Source organism: Corvus brachyrhynchos, unplaced genomic scaffold, assembly GCF_000691975.1.
Source record: "Corvus brachyrhynchos isolate BGI_N302 unplaced genomic scaffold, ASM69197v1 scaffold14, whole genome shotgun sequence".
NCBI lineage: Eukaryota > Metazoa > Chordata > Aves > Passeriformes > Corvidae > Corvus > Corvus brachyrhynchos.
The window spans coordinates 21,649,531-21,675,231 of NW_008239110.1; the positions used below are offsets into that span (position 1 = coordinate 21,649,531).

Consider the following 25,701-nt stretch of genomic DNA (forward strand, 5'->3'; position numbering starts at 1 on the left):
TTCTGTTGCCAGTGATCATGCTCATCCCAAGCTCACAGGGAATGCCCAAGCTCACAGGAAGCAAGCCCAATAAAGCCCAGCGGGTTTTCTTAAGCAGACAAAAGACAAATGTTCAAATCATAATGAGTAACTCAATGATACCTTTATAAAACTTTGGAACAGCTTGTGTTTTGTACCACCACAAGAGGGTGTAAAGCAAAAGCAAGAGCCAAACGAGAGGCAGCCCGAGCCAGTGAGGTGTGGTGTTACAGCAGGCATAAGGGTAGGCAGATGGTGCCCCACTGCCTTTCCTGTCAGCATTCCCGCAGCAAGCATACCAGGAAGGATCCTACGGAAAGATGTCATTGGATGCTCTTTTGTAGAATTTGGCTTTCAGGCCCAGAAACCAAATGTTTGGCCGTGCATTAGTCATTGAAAGCAAGAGCACAGGCTGAGATCACATGAAAACTGTTTCCTCGGGTTGTCTTCACAACTCCTTGTCTAGCAGGTGGGAAAAAGAGAAATCATTGCTTGGTAGAAGCAAAGGTATAACTTTGTGGGAAGCTGAGCCAAGCTAATGCTCTGCTTCTGAGAGGAAAATGTCCCCCTCTTCCCTCCCACTTACGCAGCTCTTCTTCCTTCTGGTTCTGCCTACAGAATCCAGCTGCTGCCCTTCTGAGGACTCTGTCAGGCACTGAACCTCTCCATGAGGCAATTTGAGTTATCATCGCTGTAGATGAGTATCCAGCTTGGTGTGCTTGTTCCCTGCTGCCTGACATGGCTGAGCTGACAGAGGTGCCAAATGATGAGCTGACTAGCCCAAAGCAAGCAATGGCAGCATGTAGAAGGTTGGGAGAACAGAGGGGACAGAGACAGGGATATTATTCCTTCATTTGAGCCCTTAGGACAAGCTCATTTCCTAGGAAACACACCTTCACCATACTGAGACCTGTCTGGCTTATCCAGCTAAACTGAAACCCTTTTGACAAAAATCCCAATCTTCTTTTAATGCAAACAGGCTGCTCTGTGAGCCAAAAAAAATCCAGTAACATTTCATACCTGTCCGAAGAGACCAATCTTCCTAAAGCATGCCTACAACCACCAATTAGAGTTAACTAATTTAACAGCAGTTTCAAATATTACATTGCAAACTAGTAGAGGGTATTCCTCAGTCAAACCATTCATTGACTCTTCCTGGTTCCAGATTATACAACTTAATAATAATATTAGTCCCACAGGGAAATTGCTTGTTCAAAGAACCAGCAAAAATTTATTTTAATTTATTGCAGTAAACTGAAAAATCAAGAGTGAAAATTAAAAAAAAAAGGCTGAGCAAAATATTCTCTCATTTCAGTGTTTAATTGACAAGTGCAAACATAAGGCTCTCATTCTGCAAGATGTGTGCATCATTCCATGAAAATCAATTCACACGTGTGGGCAACAAGCAGTAAAAAGGCAGCACTGAGTGCCAACATTATGCTGTGAGTTTTAAACCAGTGAAGAAAAAAAAAGGCTCAGCAGGTAAAATACCAAATTTGGGTTCCATGTGCTTTCATGGTGCTGCAGGCCCTGCCCCTGCCTGATAGATGTCCTTGCAAATATTCCTCTGTGCATGACTTTCCCTCTCTACATAGAGTGCAGTTCAAACACACCCATTCTTCCCTTGGGCCAGTCCCCTGCACTGAAAGCTTTGCACAAGAGCACTGCTATTTGCGTGCACAAATGGCTTTTCACCAGGTGAGTTATTTTGCTAAATGCTCATAAATAAGGTGACTTACATGAATCTTTGCTAGACTAGTGCTAGTTTTTTTTTCATGTGGGAGTGGGAGATGTGTTTTCATATCCTTTTTTTTTTTTTTTTTTTTTTAGCGGGGAGAAGATAAAACTGCCATAAGCAACTTCAAGAGTCAGAATAATTTGGGCAGGTCCTAAGGTATCTAGGATACAGGGAGTGGTTCCTAAGCTATGGTATGATGACACAAGATATTTTCCCTATAGAAAGGCCATTCACCTACATCCTCAAAATGGACCTCATGTGGACCAGATGGGGTGCATAAGCTACAGACACTGGTAGCTACAGTGCTTTCCCAAAGAAATAGATTTTGTGTGTTACAGGCTGAGTCATCTAAAGTCCATCATTTCCAGATCATACATCAACGCTGTTGAGCTATCAATGAATTACATGCATATTTCATCTTTAGCTTGCTGCCAGCTTATAAACCACTCCCTCTGGATTTTGATCAGGAGGAAACAAATTAGGAAAATATTCATTTTTCCAGAGCAGACAGGTCTTGGAACTTCTCCCACAGTGAATTTCAAGGAATGTAGTATTCTTTTCAACACTTTACAATCTTTTCTGAGTGTTGAAATTCTTAGCTTTTGGCAAACTTAGCTCCCATTACCCTACGCAGAGATGTGGATGTCAGCACGATCTTAGCTCAGAGCTTTTTCTGTTCTGTTTTCCTTTTTTCACCTCAAATTTTGTTTCAGTTCATAATGAAGGCAGTTTTTAAAAAATGCAAGAATGTTGCAGCGTGAAGCAAACCAAAATGGGATAAATCTTCAAGCATCAAGGAAATGCTCACTGACATCTTAAAATGTCTGCTGCTTTGAAATGCCCCACACAAAACAGGAAATTCCACTTTGGCTCTACTACTATAAGAAAACCACTTTGGCTTCCTGTTAGACAGAAAGACATGTCTCCTATAAATGAAGTAAGCCCGGACCATCATTACAATTGGTTACTTTTGTATGACTAAACAAGCAAAACAGCAAAAAAAACCCAAAGCCCAAACCCCAGCCACAACACATGGAGTTCCTCTCATAGATGCATGCTTACATGGGCTCCTTTGCTACCTGAAAAGTTTAAAACTACAGGTTTTTATACTAAATCTGCAATAGACATGTAAGCTTACAGGCTCACACAATAGATGTAACACCCCATAATTTTTCCAAGTTAGAAATAATTTTAAATTCTGAATTTCCACACAGTTTTAAATTAAATACCATCACATTTTTTCTTCCCCTCCCTCTTTGGCTGTCCCAAACCAGCCTTTTCTCTCAATATGAAGGTTTCCTCCAAAATTAAAATTATTTGCAAAAAAAAGAGAAGTAGCATGTTATTTATTCCTGTTTATTCCTGGTTTCAATTAGGGTACAGTTAATTTCTTCTTCAGTAGCTGTACAATGCTGTGTTTTGGATTCCAAATGAGAGTGGTATTGGTAACACGCTGATATTTTGGTTGTTTGCTAAGTTGTGTTTATACTAAGTCAAGGACTTTTTCCCTTGTCTTGTGCTCTGCCAGTGAGGAAGTACACAAAATACAAACTAGAGGGAGCATAGCTGGGACAGGTGACCCAAACTGACCAAAGGGATGTTCCACACCACAGAGCAGCATGCCCAGTATATAAACCAGGTGGGTTACCTGGAAGGGGGGCCTGATCTGGGTTTGGGAAGAGGGATCTGGCAGGTCAGTGGGTGGTGAGCAATTGCATTGTGCATCACTTGTTCGGGTTTCTTTCCTTTTTATTATCATTATTATTGTTTACCATTATTATTGTGTTTTACTTTATTTTAAATTATAAAACTGGTTTTGTCTCAGCATACAAGTTCTCCTCCAGTTCTCCTCCCCATTACACCGGGATGGGGAGGGAAAAGAGAGGGGGCCTGAGCAAGCAACTGCATGGTGCTTCATCTCCAGCTGGACTTAAAACCATGACAAGGTGAAACCCTAGTATTTATTGAATCATCAGAGCTAGATGTAAAAATTATTCACAATCCCCAGATGAAATCTCTTCCATTATAGGAAAGGAAATGTGATCCCACCTCATTCTGGTATCTCATGAGATGTACACCACCAGAACAGAGAGATTCAAATTCCAGAAAAGCTGCAGAAAGAGTTGAAATTAGATATTGTTACTAGATATTGTTAAAGTCTCCATTGTTGCATTTACTGCACCAGCTGGCTTTACTGACAGAGGAAAAATTGTGCACGTGCACATATCCATGCACACATACTTTCTCCTGAAAAAGTACACAAAGCAAGTCCCTTGAGGCAGAGGGTTGAAGGCTTCTTGACATTCACACACTAGGGATGCACAGCTCCCTATGCTATGAGTCAATAGCGCAGGTCTTCCAAATCCAGACCAAGAAACACCAATTACTCCAAGCATCACTGCGCAGAGCAAGAATTTGTCCAAATTTCTCCTGTTGAGGTGGCTCCCCGCTGTAGCTGTCAGCTTGTGCATAATTCTGTCTCTGATTATGGCTTTCACGCTGCTGGGCAACCCCTTGTGATAAACCCAGGCAAAAACTGTCACAGTAATTAGTAATGCCAGAAAATTAATCCGGTTTTACTGCAATTTTCACTTTGCATTTTTCACACTTTTCATTTTTTTGAGTCTATATAGTAGCTGAAGAGAGTGGAGTTAGACTTCCTGCACAGTACTTGCATAAAACCCATACATTTGTTTTCCTGAACACAGAAATTTGTTAAAATTATAACTGGATTAAAGTAACCCCATTCAAGAATTTTATGTTCTTTTCTAAGAGGTGATAGAGCCCATTCTCAGCAGGTCGCCAAAGCCTCAATAGTTCAAGAGTAATTATCTACTGACCATCTGAAAGAGAGTAATTTAAAAGCAATTTTAGGCTATGTAATCCATCAGAACCAATAGAAGAGCTTGGGCAGTCCAAGGGCATTTGTTTGTCTCTCTGTTTGGGAAGGCTGCTGTGTATGTGCTTGTACAAGTACAGTGTGAAAAGAGCCAACACAGCACGTACAGGCCACATAGCGCTTTTCTTTGTATACTGCAAATCTACTTCAGCAAGAGGAGTTGACTAGGACTTTGCTCAGAACTGCAAGGCACTGACTTGTCTGGCCCAGCTGAACAGGCCACTTAAGCATGTGCTTCTTTTCAACATTTAAGTGAAGATGCTTTTGAAGAAAAATGGTGTTTACATGCTTTGTTTCGTGAGAAACTCACATGTGTGATAGAAAATGTACATATAATTTGACCTCCAGTACTTATCAATTACTTAGCACCAGGTAGTTAAAAATGAAATGGACCAAGTAGATTAATCCCTACACTCCTAATTTTCAGGGTGCTCTCAGAAGTTAATTGACAGCATTTCCATGGGAATGGTGGAAGAATTATTTTTAAAAAAATCCATACAAACAAACAAAAAAAGTATCCTAAAAATGGGCTCCCTTTTTAAGATGCAATTACTCTAAACCAAATTACATCAGGTATTAAGCTTGTTTAACTTCTAATTAGAATTAGTGATGAAATCACTGCTTATATGATGATTTCCTGAAAAGAATAGCTTTGTAACTATCCAGGGTTTTCTGTCTGCTTCCCCATTTAGTCATTTTCATCTATTTCCATGTCTCTATTTTAAAAGAAAAGCTGCTGAGTATTAAAAATGCAATATCAACAGTCAAACTAATTACTACACAGGTGGAAAAGATTTCACATGTTCCCACTAACACCATTACCTTTTTTCTCAGTCAAGCTATGATAAAACACATAATGTGTAAAGACAAATGAATATGGCTGCATCTCTATAGTGTATTTTGCTTTAAAAGATAAACTGTATTGAAAACCAATGACAAAAAATATCTTTATGAAATATCAACAGAAGTGCAGATTGTCACAGTTGCTGTAGTGGCATTAATTTGAGGATAGTGGGGTAATTCTTCCTTTTCAAAATTCAACACCCTGCAAAATTCCTTATACTTCAGAAGAGGGGAAGGCAAAAACCCAAAACCTTGTACTGAGGACAATGAAGCCAAAATATCATGATCCTGCAGCAAAACCTCTTATTTTTGTTTTCCCAAAGGGAAATCTTGAAACTTTCTAGAAAACCTTTTTTTTAGACCCTAAATTGAACAGATTTTCTTCACCTAAAACTCAAAGCTATAAAAGCAGAAGAAAGAGTCACAGCACATGTCTCAGGGCAGTCTCAGCTGTAGAGCCATTACTGTGATCTATAATGGAACACAAAACAGAGAGGCATTTCAAGTCAATCTGTAAGCACTCGCATCTGGGTGGCCTTGGTCCACATGTGCCTACTTATATTAGGAAATTCAGCATATATAAATATATAAATAAAACATCTATACAGTACATAGTCACATTCATATAAGCCATAAAATTACATATATTTACAAAAATATTTGCAGCTTTGTTTTACACTTCCAGGTCCACATTAGGAGTTTAGTTATTTAGCTTCTGCCTTGTGAACTTGATCACCTTCCTTAAGCTGGACTCTGGGATGAGCTTGTACCTTGTATACTCCCAATTGTCAAAGATAAGAAAGCAGAACATAATCTTCCAAGGAATTCTTCCAAGTCCGTAAAAAAAGTTGAAACTTGTCTCACTGAAGAGTAAATTACATGTTAGCAAAACTGAGAGACCTCTTCTTCATGTAGAAAGACAGTACCTTCTTGGTCTGGACCATAAATAAACTTGAAACTCATTAAACATCAGGCAGAGCCCAAAGTGGGTGCCTGGCAGCTGTCTATAGTATCAATTAATGCATAATTACTCTTCTACTTATCTCAGTTTAAACTGGTAGAGTGGTGAAAGTAAATGGGTGCAGAGATGAAAATGCATACATCGGGTTACCGTAGAGGGTAAAAGTAGAGTAGATTACATCCTGTCGGTATCAGTTTAGCTTCAAGGTAAGTTGCATGGTTAAAACAATCCCAAGGATCTCATATTTATACAGTATATATTCCATAGTTCTGTGTCCTCCAGGAGCTGGACACTTACAATTTTCTTCTCCAAAAACTGAAAAACATTTCTTTGCCTCTTTTGTTAAGTAGTCAACTTACATGCGCAGGCCAAGTTCAGGCATGCTTTTTTACCTTGGTGAACTTGCCCTTTTGACATTAAATAAGTTCTGAAAGAGCATTCAAAACTTTGGAGAGTGGGTTGTTTTCCTTCTGAAGCACACTTGCGAAAAACAAACCTCCAGTACAGCAGCTTAAATTGCTTGTACGTGAAGACCCAGGGAGAAAAATCTTGCCATGTGCCATTGATCAAATAGCACTTTCAGTGATTGGCTGTGGAGTCATCTCTTGCTCCTCACAATTCTCTGTGGACATGTCCTGGACCTCCTGTTGCTGATAAATATCTTGGACCAGCATGATATTTGTGCTCCTCCACTCTCTGTACTTCACTGCTGTCAACTTTGGGTCCTCTAGCAGCTGGTTAATTGTGGCCAAGTCATGTTCCTTACACTAGGAAGAGAACAAGTGGTTATTTCCACAGAAACTGTCAAGGTAATTCTCCCTAACGAAAACACTCTGGGAACATTAGACTCATGTCACAAGGAGATGGACAGTTACCCATCCTCCTTGCAGCTTGTTCCCATTTTTAGAGCATAGGTCGTCAAAGTTATGTCTGCAGCAAAAATTCTTCCCAGTTAAAGGCAGTTATGGTTTCATCTGGATTTTTTTTATAGGCTTCATAACAAAAATTCATGAGAGAAGATTCATGTGCAAATTACACATTGTTATGCTGTCTCTCAACAAGACAGTACTTGCATGAAACCAGACACAACAGCATTTATATCCGTAATTCACAGCATTTCTAACTTTCTCAAAAAATACTTATTCCACTTTATAAATGTCTTTTCTCTGGGAGCTGGACTGCACGCTATTTTGGACATAATTTGTGCACTGGCAATAGAGTGGCCACAGCACATATGGCTGCCATCTACCACCAGCTACTACTAATAAATATGGTATCTACTTTTAGGCAAGAGCAGCTCAGACTATATATTGCAGGCACCCTGGTTCACTTGTAAGATGTGAACAGTGACAGATGCGGGGACACTGAGACTCTGTATGTCACAGAACTACAGAATGGTTGAGCTTGGAAGGGACCTCTGGCAGTAATTTGGTCCAAAACCCTTCCTCAAACAGAGCCACCTACTGCAGACTGCCTAGGGCTGTGTGGAGATGACTTTTGAATATCTGCAAGGATACTCAACACCTTCCCTGGACAACCTGTGCTTGGTCACCCTCACAGTAAAAAAGTGTTTCTTGATATCCAGGGGAAACCTTCAGTTTGACCCATCACTTCTGGTCCTGTCTCTGTGCACCTCTGAAAATAGCCTGGCTCTGTCTTCATTACATCCTCCTTTCACATATTGATGTTCTTTGATGTCCTCACATGTTGTGGCATAACAAACCACTTTGCTTTTCCAGCCCATATTGCCTATCCCTGCAATGGACCACAGGATAAAGAAGCCCTAGTTAGCAGGTATAACTTCTTAATGGAGGCACCATGCTGCAATAACAAGCCTTAACAACTTTTGCCAGGCTCCATCCCTCCAGTCTGTGTGTGAAAGTGATGGAATAGCTCTAACCATCTTCTCCTGCTGCTACCCATTCATCATACCCGAGGACACCCTGTGCTGGTGGCTGCCTTGGAAACACCTTGAAAGGACTCCCATGCATTCATTTCACCTTCTGATAGCAGCAATCAGCTGTTTATACATCCACGTCCCACTACTACTCTAATAAACCTTCAACTGCTCCAATCTCTGGGATGCCTTTGCTGCTTTTTAAACCAAAAAGCTTGTTCAACTGTAGTTTACACATGTCCTACCCTCAAGACCCAGTGCCAGCCCTTTTAGGAAGAATTCTGGCATTGATGCAGGGATATGTGCAGTTAGCTTAAGAGAAGAAGAGAGGAGATAGGTAGAAAGGAGAGAAGTATTTCTACTGGACAAACCTGGTGGCAAGAAGTCATGCCATGGAATTTCTCCTGTAGCACCAAAACTATTTCCCACATTCACTAAGACTGTGATGCATCTGCACATAGCTTCCCTCTCTTCCAAAGTATTCAAAGCATGTTTTGTTAATGATATATTGTGGCAGCAACATTAATCTGTTGTTAAATATGTGGATCAAAAGTCTAAAATTGCACTGAGACTTGCATGAATCACTTCTCAAACTAATAGGGTTTTAATTAAAGCAGAGTACATATGGATTAGAAGCAAAAAATTCCTGATTTTTAAATTTTCAGTAGATCATTTCCAATTATCTTATATCTCATACATTAAGAAAATTTACTTTAAAAGCACATAATTCCACTGATATAAAGAATATGGCACTTTCCCACTGCAGGCCTTTCAGACAGGCTAACTTAAACACTGCTGTGTACAGAACTCTCTTTGTGTCTATGAGAAAGTGTCTGTGCTATATTTGTCTTGCCAATACTCCAGTTTCTTAGTTTGAAGAAAGGAAAAAAAAAACCCAAAAAAACCCCACCAAACAAACAAACAAAAACCACAAAAAAACCACAAAACCCCAACAAAAACTAAGAGATCAACACATTTTATATGTTATGAGCACTCCAAAACTTATTTTTCCATATTAAATACAAGTGTTAGACAAGCCTAAGTTAATCACAACATATAATACTCCCATGGTAAATCAATGCACGGTTGTCCTCCTTGCTCATGCTCCATACTAATGAAAGTGACTCTCCCACAAAATACAACTCCATTTTGTACTAACTGGTTCTTAGATTTATTAGTGAGGCTCCTGTCAGGGAAAACCTTGCAGAATGTTTCTGTATGAAGCTTCCTATCTTACAAAATACACATACTCTTTAAACTAACTTTCTGTTATGTGGTGGGCTCCCTTTATTGCTGATGCAAATGAATATTTCAATAGTCACTGTCATATCACTGAAAACTCTTTGATGCTAAGGAGAGACTTCACCAGGTCTCATATGGAGTCAGGAAGAATGCCTCTCTCCCCAATTCCCTTTACAATTGTACCTTTCAGAAATTTCCATACAGGCTGAGGTGCCAAAGGCAAGCCTCCCATTGCAACTAATAATCAAACCAATGATTGTGCTGATAGGATAAGTTTTTAGAGTCATGGAATTGCTAAGGTTGGAAAAGACCTCTAAGATCATCAAGTCCAACCATTTTACATGCATTTCTCCAGCTCACAGTGCTTGATGCCAGAAACATGCATTTGAAACAAGATACTCAATTCCTGCTTCAAATGCATACGAAAAGAAACAAGTGAAGCCTCAAGTCTGCATTTATTCTTTCATCACCTTACAATATAAATGCTGTGGTTAAGCTTTCTATTTCCCTCAGTACCATTCAGAAGCAGGCTTTGAAATCCCGTAACACTTGATGCTGGCAAGTAAACAGCTCCATAAATCTCCATATTCCAAACAGATTTACCAGTCCCTTCATGGAACAGCTCCTGAACCCCTGCACTCCTCCAGTTCGTGATATATTTCCAACATAAAAGCAGGATGCTTTTGTTATTAAAAATATTTTAGATACAGGTCTTTACAATAGCTTTGGCACATCCTGTACATTCTCTAATAATCACATAAGGAAAACTTTTTTTGGCTCAGGGTCATTTTCATGTCCTTTATCATCAGTGTACTTTGTCTGCTCTTCCTTTTTTAAGGCTCCCCTGTTTAGTGCATTTAGCTGAGCTTGCAAGTTTTCCAGTTAACTAAGAGAAGTTTTCTTTATTAAATTTTCCAAATGAGCTGGAACTTCTGCAAGAAGAGTCCCTCCTGAGCTATTGCCTCTGCTTCCAGTTCAGATTGAACAACGTAACACAGATCAGTATTCACAATGAAGCAGAAAAAAAAATTGGAAAACTTAACAAAATTCTCTGGGGCTTTCAGTAAATACATAATTAGAGTTTGGCTGAAGTCTATGCTGCTTCTTTTTTCAGCCAAACTCTTTCTTTCTGTCAAGCTTTTCCTTGGCAAGATCTGCAAACTCACCTTTAATGTGCTGTTCAGCATTCGAATTTTGTGGAGTTTCTCATTAATGGAGGGATTTTTGCTGCGCTTGATAAATGACTTCCTGAGCTCCTTCTTAGTTGACAGTCTACGATCACCAATGGGAGACAGGCTTGCTTGCTCCAACGACTTGTAAAGTCTCTCCATCTCGTCATCATCATCACATTTTTCCTGGTCTGCAAAGAAAAGAATAAATTGGGTATGAGAAGGTGAATGTGGCAGCAGATAACAGAAATGTTATGTTCAGCCATCAGCAAGGCTCTCAAACAGGTCAAAAAGTAATGGTATTAGAGTTAAAACTAAGGGCAGTTAGGGTAATTTCTAAGGTGATAAAGCCTATGAGAAAGACATACTTCCAAACTCAAATGTTGTTAAGAATCGGGTAATGATCCAACAGATGTGAGCCTGTATCTCCCCTAACAGAGTGCTGCTTTAATGCTCTGACTATATCACAGCCTTTGAATAGCTGTCAGTAACTCTGGATGAAACAACTCTGATAGCATCTATGCCCATTCACCCTTCCCTACATGCTACACACTGTGAATTATGTTTCTACCGGGAAACTCAAAAGGCAAATTCTATTTGGTGTGCTGATTGATCACCAGGTTTTGGTAATTATTGAAAACGGAGTTTAAAAAAATTGAGCAATTAAATGAAACATAGAAGTATTTCAGGGGCCTAAAGAGAAGGTCCCTAGAAAACAGATTAAAGAAAGAACCCTTGGGGCATCCAATGTCTTGCCCCTGAGTTTCACAGATTGCAGCAGAGAATTTTCTTGTAATGCCTCACAACAATGCCTTGATTATCTCCACCTTAATTATTCTGATGGCTCTGCAGGACCATCTTCCAAGACAGAGAGTACATGAAAGGAAAAGCGAGTAAACAGCTGAGAATAGCATAAAATAAGATGAAAATGCATTTCTCAGAATAAAACAACTTAAAAATGAACAGACAGAAACTAAAAAGGTGCCAGGCATATGTAGGAGCATTTTAGCAGAAGGCCATTTTTAGCAACAGACTGCACAACTTGCTTCTTGTCCTTCAGTCCACACAGCATCAGTGATCTCTAAAGGAAAATCTTACAGCTATTACTGCTTTCGGGGTGCTAATGAATACCTCAGGAACCACTTTGGATAACACTTGGGTTTATATCACTGGGGGTAGTGGTGTTGATTCTTCTCAACTGCAGTCCTCCCTGTTAGCACTGAACTGGCTGGGCACTTTTTTCTTTTAAAGAAAAGTTAAGCATTTACTTTTCTAAATCATCTGCAGTCAGCAAATATATTCTGAACAAAAGGAACAAGTCCTTTTGCTCACTCATGCTGCAGCAAAAATACTTCTGCAATATGTCAGCATGCTTAGGAGGCTGCTTCTTATCTTTTCCATGTTTTATAGAGTAGAGCATCCTCCTACATCTCTGTTCTTTCTAAATATTTAGGTTACAAGAAAGGTTTATGATACGCAGCAAATATTTGCCTTCACTGTGCTGCTGGCCTATTCTTCACTACTGTGTGATTATAAAAAGCCTACTGTAACTTGACAAAAACTAAATATAACTTCCAACATTGGTACATTGCTGGGGGAGGAAAAGGAGAACTGTTGTATATTTAATAAGCTGCAGGAAGCAGAAAAAGAATGGAAGTGTAAGGCATAATACACGGCAGTAGTATTTCCTGAAAACTGTTGGCTCATGCCATGGGGCTCGTAATAACTAGTTTCCTGCCTGCTTTCTTGGGATGAAGCAGCTGTTTGTTTCATTAGCCAGCTTCTGCACAGGACTGGCTCAACTCTACTCTAAACATCACCCATCAGGACTGTGCACAGTAACACTTTGAGGGATAAAGTGACTTTTATCAGTTATCCAAGAAAGAGAGTATAAGAAGAAAAAAAGTTGCTTCAATCCTGTCCAGCAACTTTTAGATTAAGTCAACCCACAGGGGACATAAGGTCCCTGCTCTAGACACCTTTTGAGGCTAACTCATGACTTTCCTCAGTGTCCTAAAAGGGTTACAAAGCAGCAAGCACGAGAAAACATCCTCACTGAACACTCTTCTTCCATGCTAAATATTCTGGTATCTTCCATGCACTTGTGAATAACTGTAAGGAGGACAGTAACACTCATCACAGAAAAAGATGGAGCCAAAGTCAGAAAAGCCCAGGAAAAGGCTCCCAGATGATGCACTTGCCCAGCAAAGTGTACCCAGTTCCTGCAGTCTTTCAAGACTGCAACCTGAAACTCCTCTTCTATTTCTTATTCTTCCACCATTCTCATCCTCCAAAAGATTAATCATAGTCAATTAATTTCAAAGGGAAAGGAGTGTGCCAGATTCTTCATACCAGGTGGATAAAGGAAGTGGCAGTAAAGCAACTAAATGGAATTTCAGCAAACTTGGAAAACAAGGGTGTGTGGAACTTACAGGTTGTGTAGAGCCAGGTATGAGTTACATAGCACTTTTGTCTCCATCTTTGATGAATTTCAACTACAGTTAAAAAATAAAAGAGTATCCTAATGTTGTGCATTTGCATAGAAGCAGATACTGTTGCTATTGACAAAGGATATGTCTGCCAATAAACTACTACAAACTGAGGCCAGACTGTCTGTTACTTATCTGTAATTTTACCTTCAGTGTCCTGAGTATCCCTGAGCCAAGTCCAGAAAGAAAAAGTGTGGTGATCTGTTTACCCATGGCTTTTCCTATCCCATATTGCTCCCCCCAACCCGCTTTTCCCTGCCCCTAGCCCTGGCTGCTCCCTCCAGTTCTCCCTATTGGTTCCTGTACCCCAACCCCGCCCAGGTACTGCCCCATAGCCCCTGAAAAAATCCCCTGCACCCGCATCAGGAGGTCTCTCTGCCTCTGGGGGTCGCTGGGACAAGGTGTAAGATTTAAAGTCCTCTGAAACCCTCATGGAGAGATCCTTCTCATCTCCTTCGCCATCACTGTGTTGTAAGGCTGGTAGCTACCGGAGCAAAAGTGCGGAGCCGTCCGAAATGGACTGCGGGAGGATGGAATGGCTGCCCTGCCCTGAGCAGCTCCGCTGAGCTCTCAGGAAAAGCTGCAGCTTGCTAAACTAAACCTAGCACTACAACAAAAAAGCCCACATTTTGCAGGCTTGAAGCTGCCACTTAGTGCACTAGATTGATGCTGTAAATCTGAAAAGGGGAGAGGTAATGGAGGAAGAGCAGAGGCATTATATCAACATTCAATTAACAAGCCAAATAAAATTATATGTGACAAGAAAATATATTTAACCTCACTCACACCATGAGGCCTTTCAGTATTTCTTAATGCCGTGAAAGTAAACTAAGAAAGCCCTACCTGTAATTTACTTGCTTGTTTTTCCCATGAAACACCTGAGAGAAAATTAAGATTGGATAAAAGAAATAAAGAAATGTAACTCAAGACTTTAGCAGACTGGAGGTTTTCTCAGTCTCTCAAACATTCGTGGCACATTTTCGCAGAACTTGGTACTGCTTGAACCTGGAGTCAGAACACTGACCTGCAGAGGAGCAGGTCTCTAGAAGAGGCACAGGCATTCTACCAGTTCTGTACTCTTAGGCTGCAGTGATTTGAATTCTTCCTATGAAAGAAACCTGTGGTGTCTAGACCATACTACCAAATTGTTACAAAATATTTGCTTTCTATCAGAAAGTAAAAATATGTGCAAAAAGCACACAGTACATAAGCTCAGGCCCTGGTGTAAAAATGAACAGATTGTCTGTGTCAGACTCACAAAAAAATATGTACTATCCCTACTTTGAGCTTTTTTTAACCTTGAAGCTTTATAAGGATAGATATATTCCACTGGCAAAAAAAATCTTAATAATATGGATAGGTTGAACCCCACTAGCATTGCTCTGGAGTGATTCTTTCCAGCCAGGTCACACAGCTCATATCAGGCACATTTAAAGTCACTTCAGAATAAATTACAGCAAGTTATCTCTTCCACCAGCCACTCCTCAAGCTAAGCACTTTCTGTCTCAGTCACGCAAGTTAGGAAACTGAAATGCTACTACAGCATTTCTTTATCTCATCCTATTTTAAAGATAAAACACATTCATTTTTCTCCCGGGACCTACGGAAGGATTAGTGGGAAGGAAGAAATGGCCACAGTGGAAGGATGTTACATATTGTGTGCATCTATGATGGGGTACGTGCAATCAGGGGAACACGTGCACGGTGCACTTTTTTCTTCCCTTAGCACTACTAACTATAAGCAATTCTGTTGAGGGATGCCACTGGAAGGACCTGTCTTCCTGGGATTCTACACCATGCCCTTCACTCCCAAGCCTCGCAGACTGCTAAAGCTTCTGAGCACTTCTAGAAAAATTTTGCAATGTTGTATATCTCTTTTGTCAGACTCAACAGTGAGCAAAGTGGAAAAGAGCCACTGACATGAGGAAAAGGCAAGTTCTGCACTGAGATAGTTTCACATTTGAGAGAAAGAGACCTTCTAGGTTGAAGCAGTAATAGTATTTCAGGCACAACTGAAAAATGCTGATTTAGGGGAAGTAAAACACAATTCTGAGGCTTGATGCTATTTATCTGGAATTTCCCTCTAACAGGAGATAACACAGACAAGAACAACCTGCCAGAATTTCAACATGCCTATTTTTCACCTCCTCAATTTTCAGCTTCTGCTCTCCTGTCAGCCAACTTGCTACAGGCTGGAGACATTAAGGTCTTGAGACTCCCCATCTTGGAGCATCAGTACAGGAGCCTGTCTGAAATCTCAGCTTTAATGTTCTTTAAGCCTACACCAGTGAAATTATCCAGAACTTTTCAAAAAGCAGCTGTGAAAAATAAAGTTGATCATTTCCCAGTGGTAAAGATATAGAAATTGGAAATCTTTGGCAAAAAGTGCATTTTGCATTGAAAAACACCTCCAACAGAAAGGATCTGATTAAATTTATCTGAAATGTAAATATTTTTTCTGCCATTCTGTAAATGAGATGTCACAGACTCCCAGTTGTGTATTAATCCCAGAGAAAAAACTCTGCTTCTTCCTCCTGTTCTTGCTACTCTTATGAGCTTCTTGTAGCTTTGCCAGCACCTCTGTTTCTAATTCTGCTAAAAATTTTGATGCCAGTGGGAGAGAACACATAAACCCAAGGCTGGGAAGAGCAGAGGAAAAAAAGTCATAAATTATTTCTGTCCTTACCTACCTATCCACCCCCTAGCCCTTCTCCATAGTGGTGGTAGACTTTTCAACAGGAATATGAAGTCACCTCAGGGAAATCACATTTCCCACATAACTGTGGAACAGGAAATACAGGGAAAATTTCAATTAGGTGAGCATAGCTCAGGCAAACTCCTCACTGGCAAATGCAGAACTAAGGTAGGAAAGATTGGAAGAAAATAATAGGAAAACTGTGTTACCACCAACAATTAGATGCTGTTGTCTGACAGTATAGTGGACTCAGCAGTGTGGAGTAGAACTTTAATTAACTGACTGAACTGGAAACAAATAAGCATCTCTTTTTCAGAGAGTTCAGAAAAACCATTGCACCACAGTTTTCACTGTGATTTCTAAAGCTTTTTTGATGAGAAACAAAATAATTATTCAAGTTGTTTCTCTACACAGTTGTTCTCACCATAGGCACACTTCTTGGCTAGTCTCAGCCATGATCTAGCTATTTTCTATAACTTTTGCAGAAGGAACAAGGGGGCCAGAGCACACCAGAGGATCTGTTCAGGCTATTACTGGCACAGACAGACTCCAGAGAGGAAGAGGATGTCAGTTCTGAGAACAGAAGGAATTGAATGCCTCCAGCTCCTATTTAACCAACTCCTTCCCACAAAACCAACCCAGATAATCCAAGTGGTATTTGAAAAGCTGTCTAGGTTTGAAAATATCAGCACGCACCAGATCTTCCATAGCTACTGTGAGCTAAGGTAAAATAAACCAGAAGTGGTAAAATAAGAACGCCTTGCCAAGATGCAGTAACTTCACATGGTCATGAAACCCTCAGAAAATGCAAGGAAGAAGGATCTTACTGGCTTTTAGTAGATCCCTAAATAAATAGAAACGCACATTCCTGTTTTCTTTCTATATAACCTTTCATTTCCTGTGGCTTCCTTTTGCTGTTATGTTTTTTGATCATACTGGTGGTGGGTCACAGTTGGATATTAGATCCTTTTTGTTCCAGTGGTTGCCAGAAGAAATACAAAGGATGAAGTTTGGCTGGAGAGCATGTCCAGGCATCCTGGAGGGGGCAAGGCCAGCTTCTGGATAAAGCGCACGTAGTCAGATAGCTGTTTGTATTCTCAGCTGTTTCTTGTTTACCTTTCAGTTTCTTTGCATCATGGACAGCTTAGAATCCTTTGTCACTGCACATGTAGCAAGCTGCATCACCAAAGTCTTAAATATTCCCAAAAAGTAAATGGATGCATAATGTTGGTCTCTCTTCAAAAGAGAAAACTGATAAACTTCTCTTCTTTGTACCTGTGTATCACTCTCTGGTATGTAACATCTCCCCAGTAACTGGTGCAGAGAATTAATGCTGAGAATGTTCACAACACCACTAAGAGTGGTTGGAAAGATTGTTAAAAATATCATATGCTCCTTGCACCAGATACTCACAGTTGCTTAGCAGAGTTCATTAAGTAATATTTGTTGGAAAAATAATCCATCGTCTTTTAGTTGAATCTGTAGCTTTTCTTATGGACGTTCATCTATTTATTTCTGAAAAATGTTTCTTTCATTGTTTAATTCATCACTAAGGTTTCTTCAAAGTTTTTGTACTTTTTCTTGGTAATCTCTTCCCACAAAACCACAGCTACTCTTCCTTCTTTCTAGGTACCAACTTTTCTCACATTGGTCTCCATTACTAGACTTTGTGCAGCAAAAGTGCTCTTCAGTTCTAGAAAATTTTTACCTCAGCTCTAGGGCTCTTATCAGCTACAACCAAAAATTCCTCAGAACATAGTCAGAAAACAGTGTGGCAGGGTGTTTCTGTCCTTACCATGAGAAGGAGAGAGCATGGACACACCTGTAGGTTCTGTGGGGAGGGGCATCAAAGACTACATAGCTGTTCTGATGACAGCAGAGCCATCTTAACACACAGGGAACATGTGCTTTCAGGACAAAAGTCAACACAAGACAGACTTTTCTCCTCCTGGATGCAATATCATGACTTTGAAATACGTCAGAAATGCACTATTCAGAAGCACTGTAAAGCAAATAATACCAACTGAACTGAGGTATGCCTTCTTGTTTTGCATCAGATAACAAGGGTGTTCTTACCAGTTATTGTAAATCAGGAGAATTTGCAGCTAGATTTTACCCAACAGCTTGAATTCATCTCACAGTATTTGTGCACATCCTTATAACTCACTGGAGAAGGAAATTCTTGGGGATAAGACACAGAACCATAACTGCATCCTTTTTGATAACTTTCATTTGGAAGTGAATTGCTATTTTACATTAATCCTACTTTACCTGCCTGATTCTCAAATTGAAGTAGTTTAATCTCCTTGCAAATTATTTCCTTAATTTTTTCAGTGGCCATTGCAGGGGAGGGCCCCACACAGAAACACTCTCCACAGCCAACCCATAATATGCAGACTGATAAAGGAAAGACAAACCTGTGTATGGTGTACATTTTACTTAGTCAACAATGGGTTATGATGCAGACAATAACTAGTGAGGTTGTGCAGTTTCTGTTGTGACTGTCTCAGTGAAATGATCTGCTTCTGGAATTCTGTCAGCAATCACCATTGTGGTTAGGATAGAGGTGTTCTGTGTTCTGCCATCAGGGTTGCCCATCAACTTCACAGTGAGCAACAGAAGAATTAATTTCCCCAGGAATAATCCTAGCAAAATTAAACCATCCTGCACACAGCAGTAATATACCAAAATGTACCTCGATTTACATTGTAATCCCATTTTTATTGGTTAGTGCGGTTGAGACCATCAAACTATAAGAGATATGAATGTGTCATGCTAATTTAATTTTATGACCATCCATAAAAGTATTTGTCACGCTTACATTACAATGGAAAGCACTAACCCACGCATTATTGCAGGATTTCTGACAATACCAGCGTAATGTATTCTAAGCAAAAGTTTAGATTTCTGAAGAGCAACTACTGAATCTTTGTCAACAGGATCTATAAGCCACTATGCCATTTATGACCTACATTCCAACAATCCACTTGAATGTCCCTAGTAATGTTTTCCAAAGACATTAGTTTGTCAAATTTAACCCAGAAGGTAAAATTACAGAAAACAATGTATTTAATATGTCTTTGTGACATTTTCATTAGGGACTTCATTTCTGCCAGCCCCAGCCTTTTCACAACTTGCAAAGCCAGAAGCAGGGGAATTATATTTCACAGTAACTCCCTCAAAGCACAGCACTCTTTTCCAGTACATAGAAACAGCACATATGCTCACTCTGGATTTTAATTCTTTCCGATCTTCTTTGCTGCAGAATATTCTAGCAGAGAAGCCAAGAAAATGGATAATAAAGGTGAGCATAAAACACTGAGTTAGTTTTCACTTTTGATAAAAACTGTACTTTGATTAATGCCCTTTTTATTTTTTTGTAAAATCAGAAAATGGTATGACAACATAAAGGGCTGACAGCTTGCTAAGTGTTGGTATTTGTAAAACAATAGGGGGACTGACAATGTAACTAATGTGCCTTATAGTATCATTTTTCAGTGACAAGTTCACCTACAGAGAAATACCCTGTTCCCAACAGCTCCAGTGCAGTTTCTTTCCAGCATTGCATTACCTTCTGCCTAAGCTTTTCGATGCACCTTTATTTTGCATTGTGCTGAGACAACCCTTCTCTTTCAGCAACGAAGTACTCACTTCAAATCTTTACAAGGATTTGGAATCACGGGAAGAGCTGATGTGCAGGAACATTGTTGTTCCCCTATGTATTACCCCTCTAGGCAGAATAATTGTATGCCAAGAACAGCTCTTAGGCTTCAACTGCTTTTAATTCTGAAAGAAGTAGCTTTGCTCAAAAAGAAGGAGATATTGCCTTGTGACACAGGAGACTTATAAACAGTAACAATGACCAAATTCTGGAACAATGCTACCTTTTTTAATTAGAAGTACATTTCAGTAGGAGGATACTGTGCAGATACCTATTTGCTTAAAGAAAATCCAGTCTTAATAGACTTTCTCATTCAGGATTTCAGTTGTTTTCTCTTGATTGCAAAGAATCTTAATGAAGCAAATAGGGAGTGTGTACTTCACGTAAAGGCAGCTGCATTTTTTTGTAAAATTGGACTGACCTAACCCCATGTTCACCATGTCCTACATATTCCATTTTGGTTAGGGTGTCCATTCTGTGACACACTTTGTTAACATTTTGATTCAATCCTAATTAATAAAAGACATCTGCATTGAAATAAAGACTGTTAATAAAATTATGTCTATGCTAGATTTATATACAGAGGTTATGATCTAACATATAGATACAATTTGAGAAAATTTGTAAAGGTACCTACCAAGCAGATACTAGGTTATATATTTAATGTGCAATAAATTAAATGTTTGTTATAAATGATGTGCCACTGGAAAACTCTTCAGTGACACATACAGAGGAAGGAAGGTGAAAGGAAGTTAAGGAAACCCATAACTCTCATATTGTACAACTGCAGCAAAAATCTCCTCTCTCATTAGCTCACCTTTGGCAAGCGATCGCTGTCCTGTTGCATCTGGCACAGCTAGACAATGTGTATCTGCACTTAAGTAAGAGGTTTGGGAGCCACCATTGGGTTCAGAAAGCCGGACTTCCTGTCTCTCTGCTGCATCTCCACAGACCACTTCTGGCAGCTCATCAGAATGAATCTGCACGCAGAACGTTAAAGGCTGATCACCCTCTTCCGTGGCAGAGCTGTTAACCAGGTCAAGCCAGGACTGCCTCTCAGAAAAAACCACTTTGGATGTCAAGGAAGACGATGATTCTTGGGAGTTAAAAGTGCTTTCAGGAGAGGAGAGAGAACAAGATGCTTCACTTGACAGCATTGAGGTGAATGATGACTTCTGCTGATCCTTCTTTCCAGAAGCAAAAGGAGAAAGGGAGGAGGGGAAGGAAGAAAAAAGAAAAATTATTTACAAGTTACTCCTGTTTCTAGATTCTATATTATATATAGATATGCAGTTGAAATGCTAAGTCACCAAAAATTGATGTAATCTGGTTACTTATTTATCTAAACAAGCCTGGGGTATGGCAGTCAATCTCCTACAGAGCAGTAACTTCAGAAACCAAGCCACAAGGAAACCAAAGGCAAAGGAGATACAAACCTGTCAACTCCTAGAAACAAAGACCAAGGAAAACTATTGTGTTGAATGTAGCTTTCCATGCTAGGTCTCACACTCACCTTCTTTCTTTAACTTGTCTTCACTTTATTGATCTAATCAAGATCAAGACCCAAACAAAAGACCCAAATTAGCCATTGAACAAGTAGTTGTCTTGAAGCACTCAACAGTTCCACCATTGCAATAACCAGAGACAGAGAGAAGGGGTCTATAGTACAGTAAAGAACTATCTTTCCTAGTCCATTCAAGGGATAATCATTCACCAGGGCAAGAAGGTTTAGCAGAAACTACAAGAAATTGTGATGAGATCATCATGACGTGAAAGCCAGATTTCTGGCTACTGCAGAAATTTACTCCTTCTGCAAATCATGTCCTATTGGCCAATGCCAGTATCAGAATACCAGACTTGATGGACCACAATTCTGGCAAGTTTGTGTTCTTAATATTTATGTAGAATAGATCTGTGCAGGGATTAAAACAGATGATACCTAGACTGAAAATATTGAAAATTACTGAGAAGGTGTTGCTAGGGAAACCTGGAAAAGCTGCAAACACAGTAAAGAGACTAGCCATTTATAACCTATTTATAACCCAGTAAACTAGAAATAAGCTTTATTCAAATAAACCAAGAGTAACAATTTTTTTTGTTATGATTTATAAACTTCTGTAAGTCAGTGTTGTATTCTGTAATGTTTACTACATCCTTCTTATATTAAAAACAGCACAGTCTTGCTGTGCTTCTAATACAGCTGCATCATGTAATGAGTAGTCAACTCAGAAGATGAGGAGGACTTATATCAGACTGTGGGTACTACTTGTTTATAGCAGCTTCTTCACTTCTGTAAATTTTCAAAGCCATTCATAGAATCATAGAATTGTCAAGGTTGGAAGAGACCTTCAAGATTATCCAGTCCAACCATCTACCCAACATTCACACTGCAACCCCTAAATCCCTAAACCACATCATCCAGCACCAGATGCAGACACGTCTTGAACACTTCCAGGGATTGTGACGTCACCACCTCCCTGGGCAACCTATTCCAATCCCTGGCCCCCCACCCTAATGATGAAAAAAATTTGTCATATATCAAATCTCCCCTGTCTCAGCTTAAGGCCATTGCCTTCAGTTCTCTCACTGCAGGCACATCAGGGGAGACTGGACCCCCCCGGTTACGACGTCCTTTCAGGGAACTGTAGAGAGCAATGAGGCTCCCCCTGAGCCTCCTCTTCTCAAGACTGAACAAACCCAGCTCTCTCAGCCATTCCTCATAAGACATGTTCTCTAGTCCTTTCACAATTCCCCTAGGACTGTTCCAAATATGGCAGGACCCAGACATTTATATTCCTCTATGAGAAGTACAACACTGTGTTTCAGGTGTGGTTTTGTTTCTAAAACAGAAACCTTCACATCTGCATCCTCAAGCAAAGGACAAGGAGATGCTGTAGTAAACTATGAGTGCTAAAAAATGCCCTTGGGAACACAGGTGATATGAAGTATTTCATCTAAAATCTCCTATCACAAAGACAAATTGTTGAAGCATTTGTAAAGTCAAGCAGAAGAACTGCACAGTGAAAGCTCTTGCCTACATGGTGTAGATGGTCTAATTTCAATTGTTCAAAGCCAGGAAAGGAAGATAGTAGATCTCACCTCTATTTTTCTGGCATTTGGCCATGCAAAAAAAGAAGTGTTATTGAAATGAAGACTTGAAGACTGTGCCTCACTGAGTGGAATATGTTTTTGTTTTCATTTTCATTGTGTGCTAATTAAAAAATATGGGTGAGAATAAATATAACTGCCAGAAGGTGTTTCTTTTTCTCTGCATATGTGTTGTGTTTTGTTTTTACTTTGGCGTGACAAATGTTTATCTAACTTACTTGAGTGACTCCTTTGGAAATTTTGCAATCATCCATATGATAATAAACTTCCATTTGGGGATATTTTTAAAAGCAGATCATAAAAATTTCACTGGAGATTAATGAGTCTCTATATTTTTTAGAGAAAAATTTTGACTCTGAAACTCTTCAACTGCTTTCTTGGCCACTGCTGCAATCTATTTTCCCAGCATATCTGCTGATTTTTGGACTTTGAATCCATTCACATGTGGGCAAATTAATGTAAGTGGTCAATTTAACTTTTGTCCTACAGATGCTATAATTTACTTGTTCCTCACTTGTTTTTTTCTTCCACAGTACCCAAACCCATGCATACACGTGGAAAGCTCATGATCACTACTTGTTTCTTCTGCAAATTCCAAAAAGGTTTGAGTCAGCAGAGAATAGAACAGCAAATATAAACTTTTTGCTAGAAGTACAGCAGTATTTGCTGCTCTAAAATGTAACAGAGCCTGCACCTGGGTGTCTATTAGTTTCCATACTAATAGATTTAGGTTTGGAGTTGATGTCAAGAAGATTGGAGGCCTTTCTGCTTAAAATAATAAAAAGAAATTAACTCCAGTCAATGCCTGTGACATTCTTGACACTGGGCTGAGTTGTCAGGATGACTGTCACTTCCAGTAGCAATCTGAGAAAATCAAAGCAGGCCAAGTGCTGCACCCACAGAATATGAGCCCAAATCCACCACATTTTTGAGATTTCACAGCTTGGTTCAAGAACTCTGCAACAAATAAACAGGCAGCGAGCAGTGTTTAACCAGCGTTCCCTGAGACAACCACAGGCTCCAATCCTAGAACTGAGTTTTCAGTAGAAGCTGCACTTTCCCAGTCCTTTCCCAGTGTTTTTCTTGTTTCAGCACTTGTCCAGAAGAGGTATTAAATACAATATTTAAAAGAAGACTCTGACTTGAAGTCAAACAGAGCTGTTCCTACTCACTATGTAAGCAAGCTGAGCACAGGGCAGACCCACAGCAAATGGAGCTCATTCCAGTGGCCAGTTCTGGGGTGAAAAGATGACAGCTTTGCTCAGGAGACATCAACCTTTGTCCACAGTGGATGGGATTTTAAGGGATAAGAATAAGGGAAATCATCTGACAAAGGTAAAGGCTGAAGGGCAGATAGCCTTTAAGGAAAAGCTTGATAAAGCAGGACCCCTCAGCATCTGCACCACAGCCTGCCTCTCCGGTGTACCCTGCCAAAACATGGAGGCCAGCACTCAAGAGGAGCATGTGGGAAGGAGACAACCGGAGATCGCCTCTGCAGCAACAGACCAACAAGCAGCAGGAAACCAGAAAAACAGAAAACTAAAAAACAGCACCTGTTTAAAACTCATCATCTGGAAAAATGCAGGCATTCGCCCAGAGGTGAGCAGACAGAAAAGACATCTACAGCTTCCTAAAGGCAAGCCACTTAGGCATAAAATCCAAGACACTTCATTAACTGACCCACAGCCCAAAATAACTGCAGGAGACATATTGCCAAAATTCTTCTTTTCTCTGATATTTATAGCCACTCAGCCACATTTAACTTCCAGATAATGCAGGCAATAAAGAATCACGTTCATCAGCAGTGAATGCCTCACACCCCCGAGTGCCAGGTGGATTGTTCTAGAGATAAACATTACATGTTTCAGGAGAGGAAGTGAAGACTGACTTATCTGGCTGAAAATGAGGTGGGCAGGTGGGTGACAGTGTGACATGCACTCCCAGCTTTACGTGAGCTAGTTAGAGATTGCCGGACAGAACACCCTGTACGTGAGGTCTCCTTTTATACTAATGCCTGTGATTGCACAAGATTCTCTAGCTCATCTGTATATTTCAGATTTGCTACTGCTTTGCTGCTGTGGTGCCCACCCCAGCTAGTGGATGTCATTTCAGTGTGCCACAGAGGAACTTGTACTGCAACAGTGAGGCAGCAGACACTTCCCTTCCATGAGGTGCAATGAGAACATTTAGTACTAAGTATATTACTGCACACCTCTCAGTGTTAACTTTCAGCTAGTGAAGGGAAAGGCTTAAGATCAGGATTCCTTATTTCATCTGTATTACCAGCCCAAAGCAGATCACTCATTTCTAAACACAGAATTAAGTAAATTTGACTTTCCATTTTAATGGAAAAATTTTTAAAAATTAAAAATGTGGTGACAAAAGACCCTCACAAGGCTGCTCTATAGTTTCCAAAACACGATATGAACAATCTGTTTACTCCAAAACTGCAGCCAAACCCCCAATGCCTGTTGCTAGCTCCAGGAAAACTTACTGGTTACAGAGATTGAGGGACTGCCTCCACTACTTGCAGCAACTTTCCCTGACTTCTACTACTTTTCTTTTAAGGCTGCAAAGAGAGGAAAAAACCCACCCCAAACCTACTTGTGAAGCTACCTATCATAGGAAATTAACAACTTTTCTCTCTTTACTTAAAAAAAAAAAAACCTGAAAAATTAAAATAATTAAAGAAAATTTTAAAAATCCATTTAAAGCACATGTAAGAGCAATGAGATCAGTGGGAAAAACAATGACATAGAAACAAGATTAATAGGGCAAGAAGCAGATAATAATTAGGCAAGTCAATTTGATTAGATTCATGAGGGTGTATACTGCTTATTCTAATTTATGAAATTAAGTGAGACAGGAAGGAACATTCTGGGACAATATGCTACATAGATTTTGGGAGAATGCCTTTTTTCTTTTTTCATAGTCTATTTTTCAGAAGTAGAGGAAAAAAACCAGATTTTATCACTGTGTGC

At 39.8% G+C, this 25,701-nt stretch overlaps 1 protein-coding gene across 7 annotated transcripts in view; it reads right to left on the bottom strand.

Annotated features, from left to right (window-relative positions):
- Nucleotides 1–1,796: 1,796 nt before the first annotated feature.
- IPCEF1 (interaction protein for cytohesin exchange factors 1) overlaps nt 1,797–25,701 on the bottom strand; it is an 84,216-nt gene continuing 60,311 nt past the window's right edge. For 4 of the 7 annotated variants that reach the window (XM_017739503.1, XM_017739501.1, XM_017739498.1 and 1 more), the window contains 3 exons: nt 20,430–20,799; nt 10,765–10,958; nt 1,797–7,226 (listed from right to left, as the gene is read on the bottom strand). In XM_017739503.1, coding sequence (XP_017594992.1) covers nt 7,026–7,226; nt 10,765–10,958; nt 20,430–20,799 — 765 coding nt within the window. In that variant the 3' untranslated portion in view covers nt 1,797–7,025. The remainder of the gene's footprint in view (nt 7,227–10,764; nt 10,959–20,429; nt 20,800–25,701) is intronic. The other 3 variants (XM_017739504.1, XM_017739500.1, XM_017739502.1) reach the window with 2 other exon arrangements.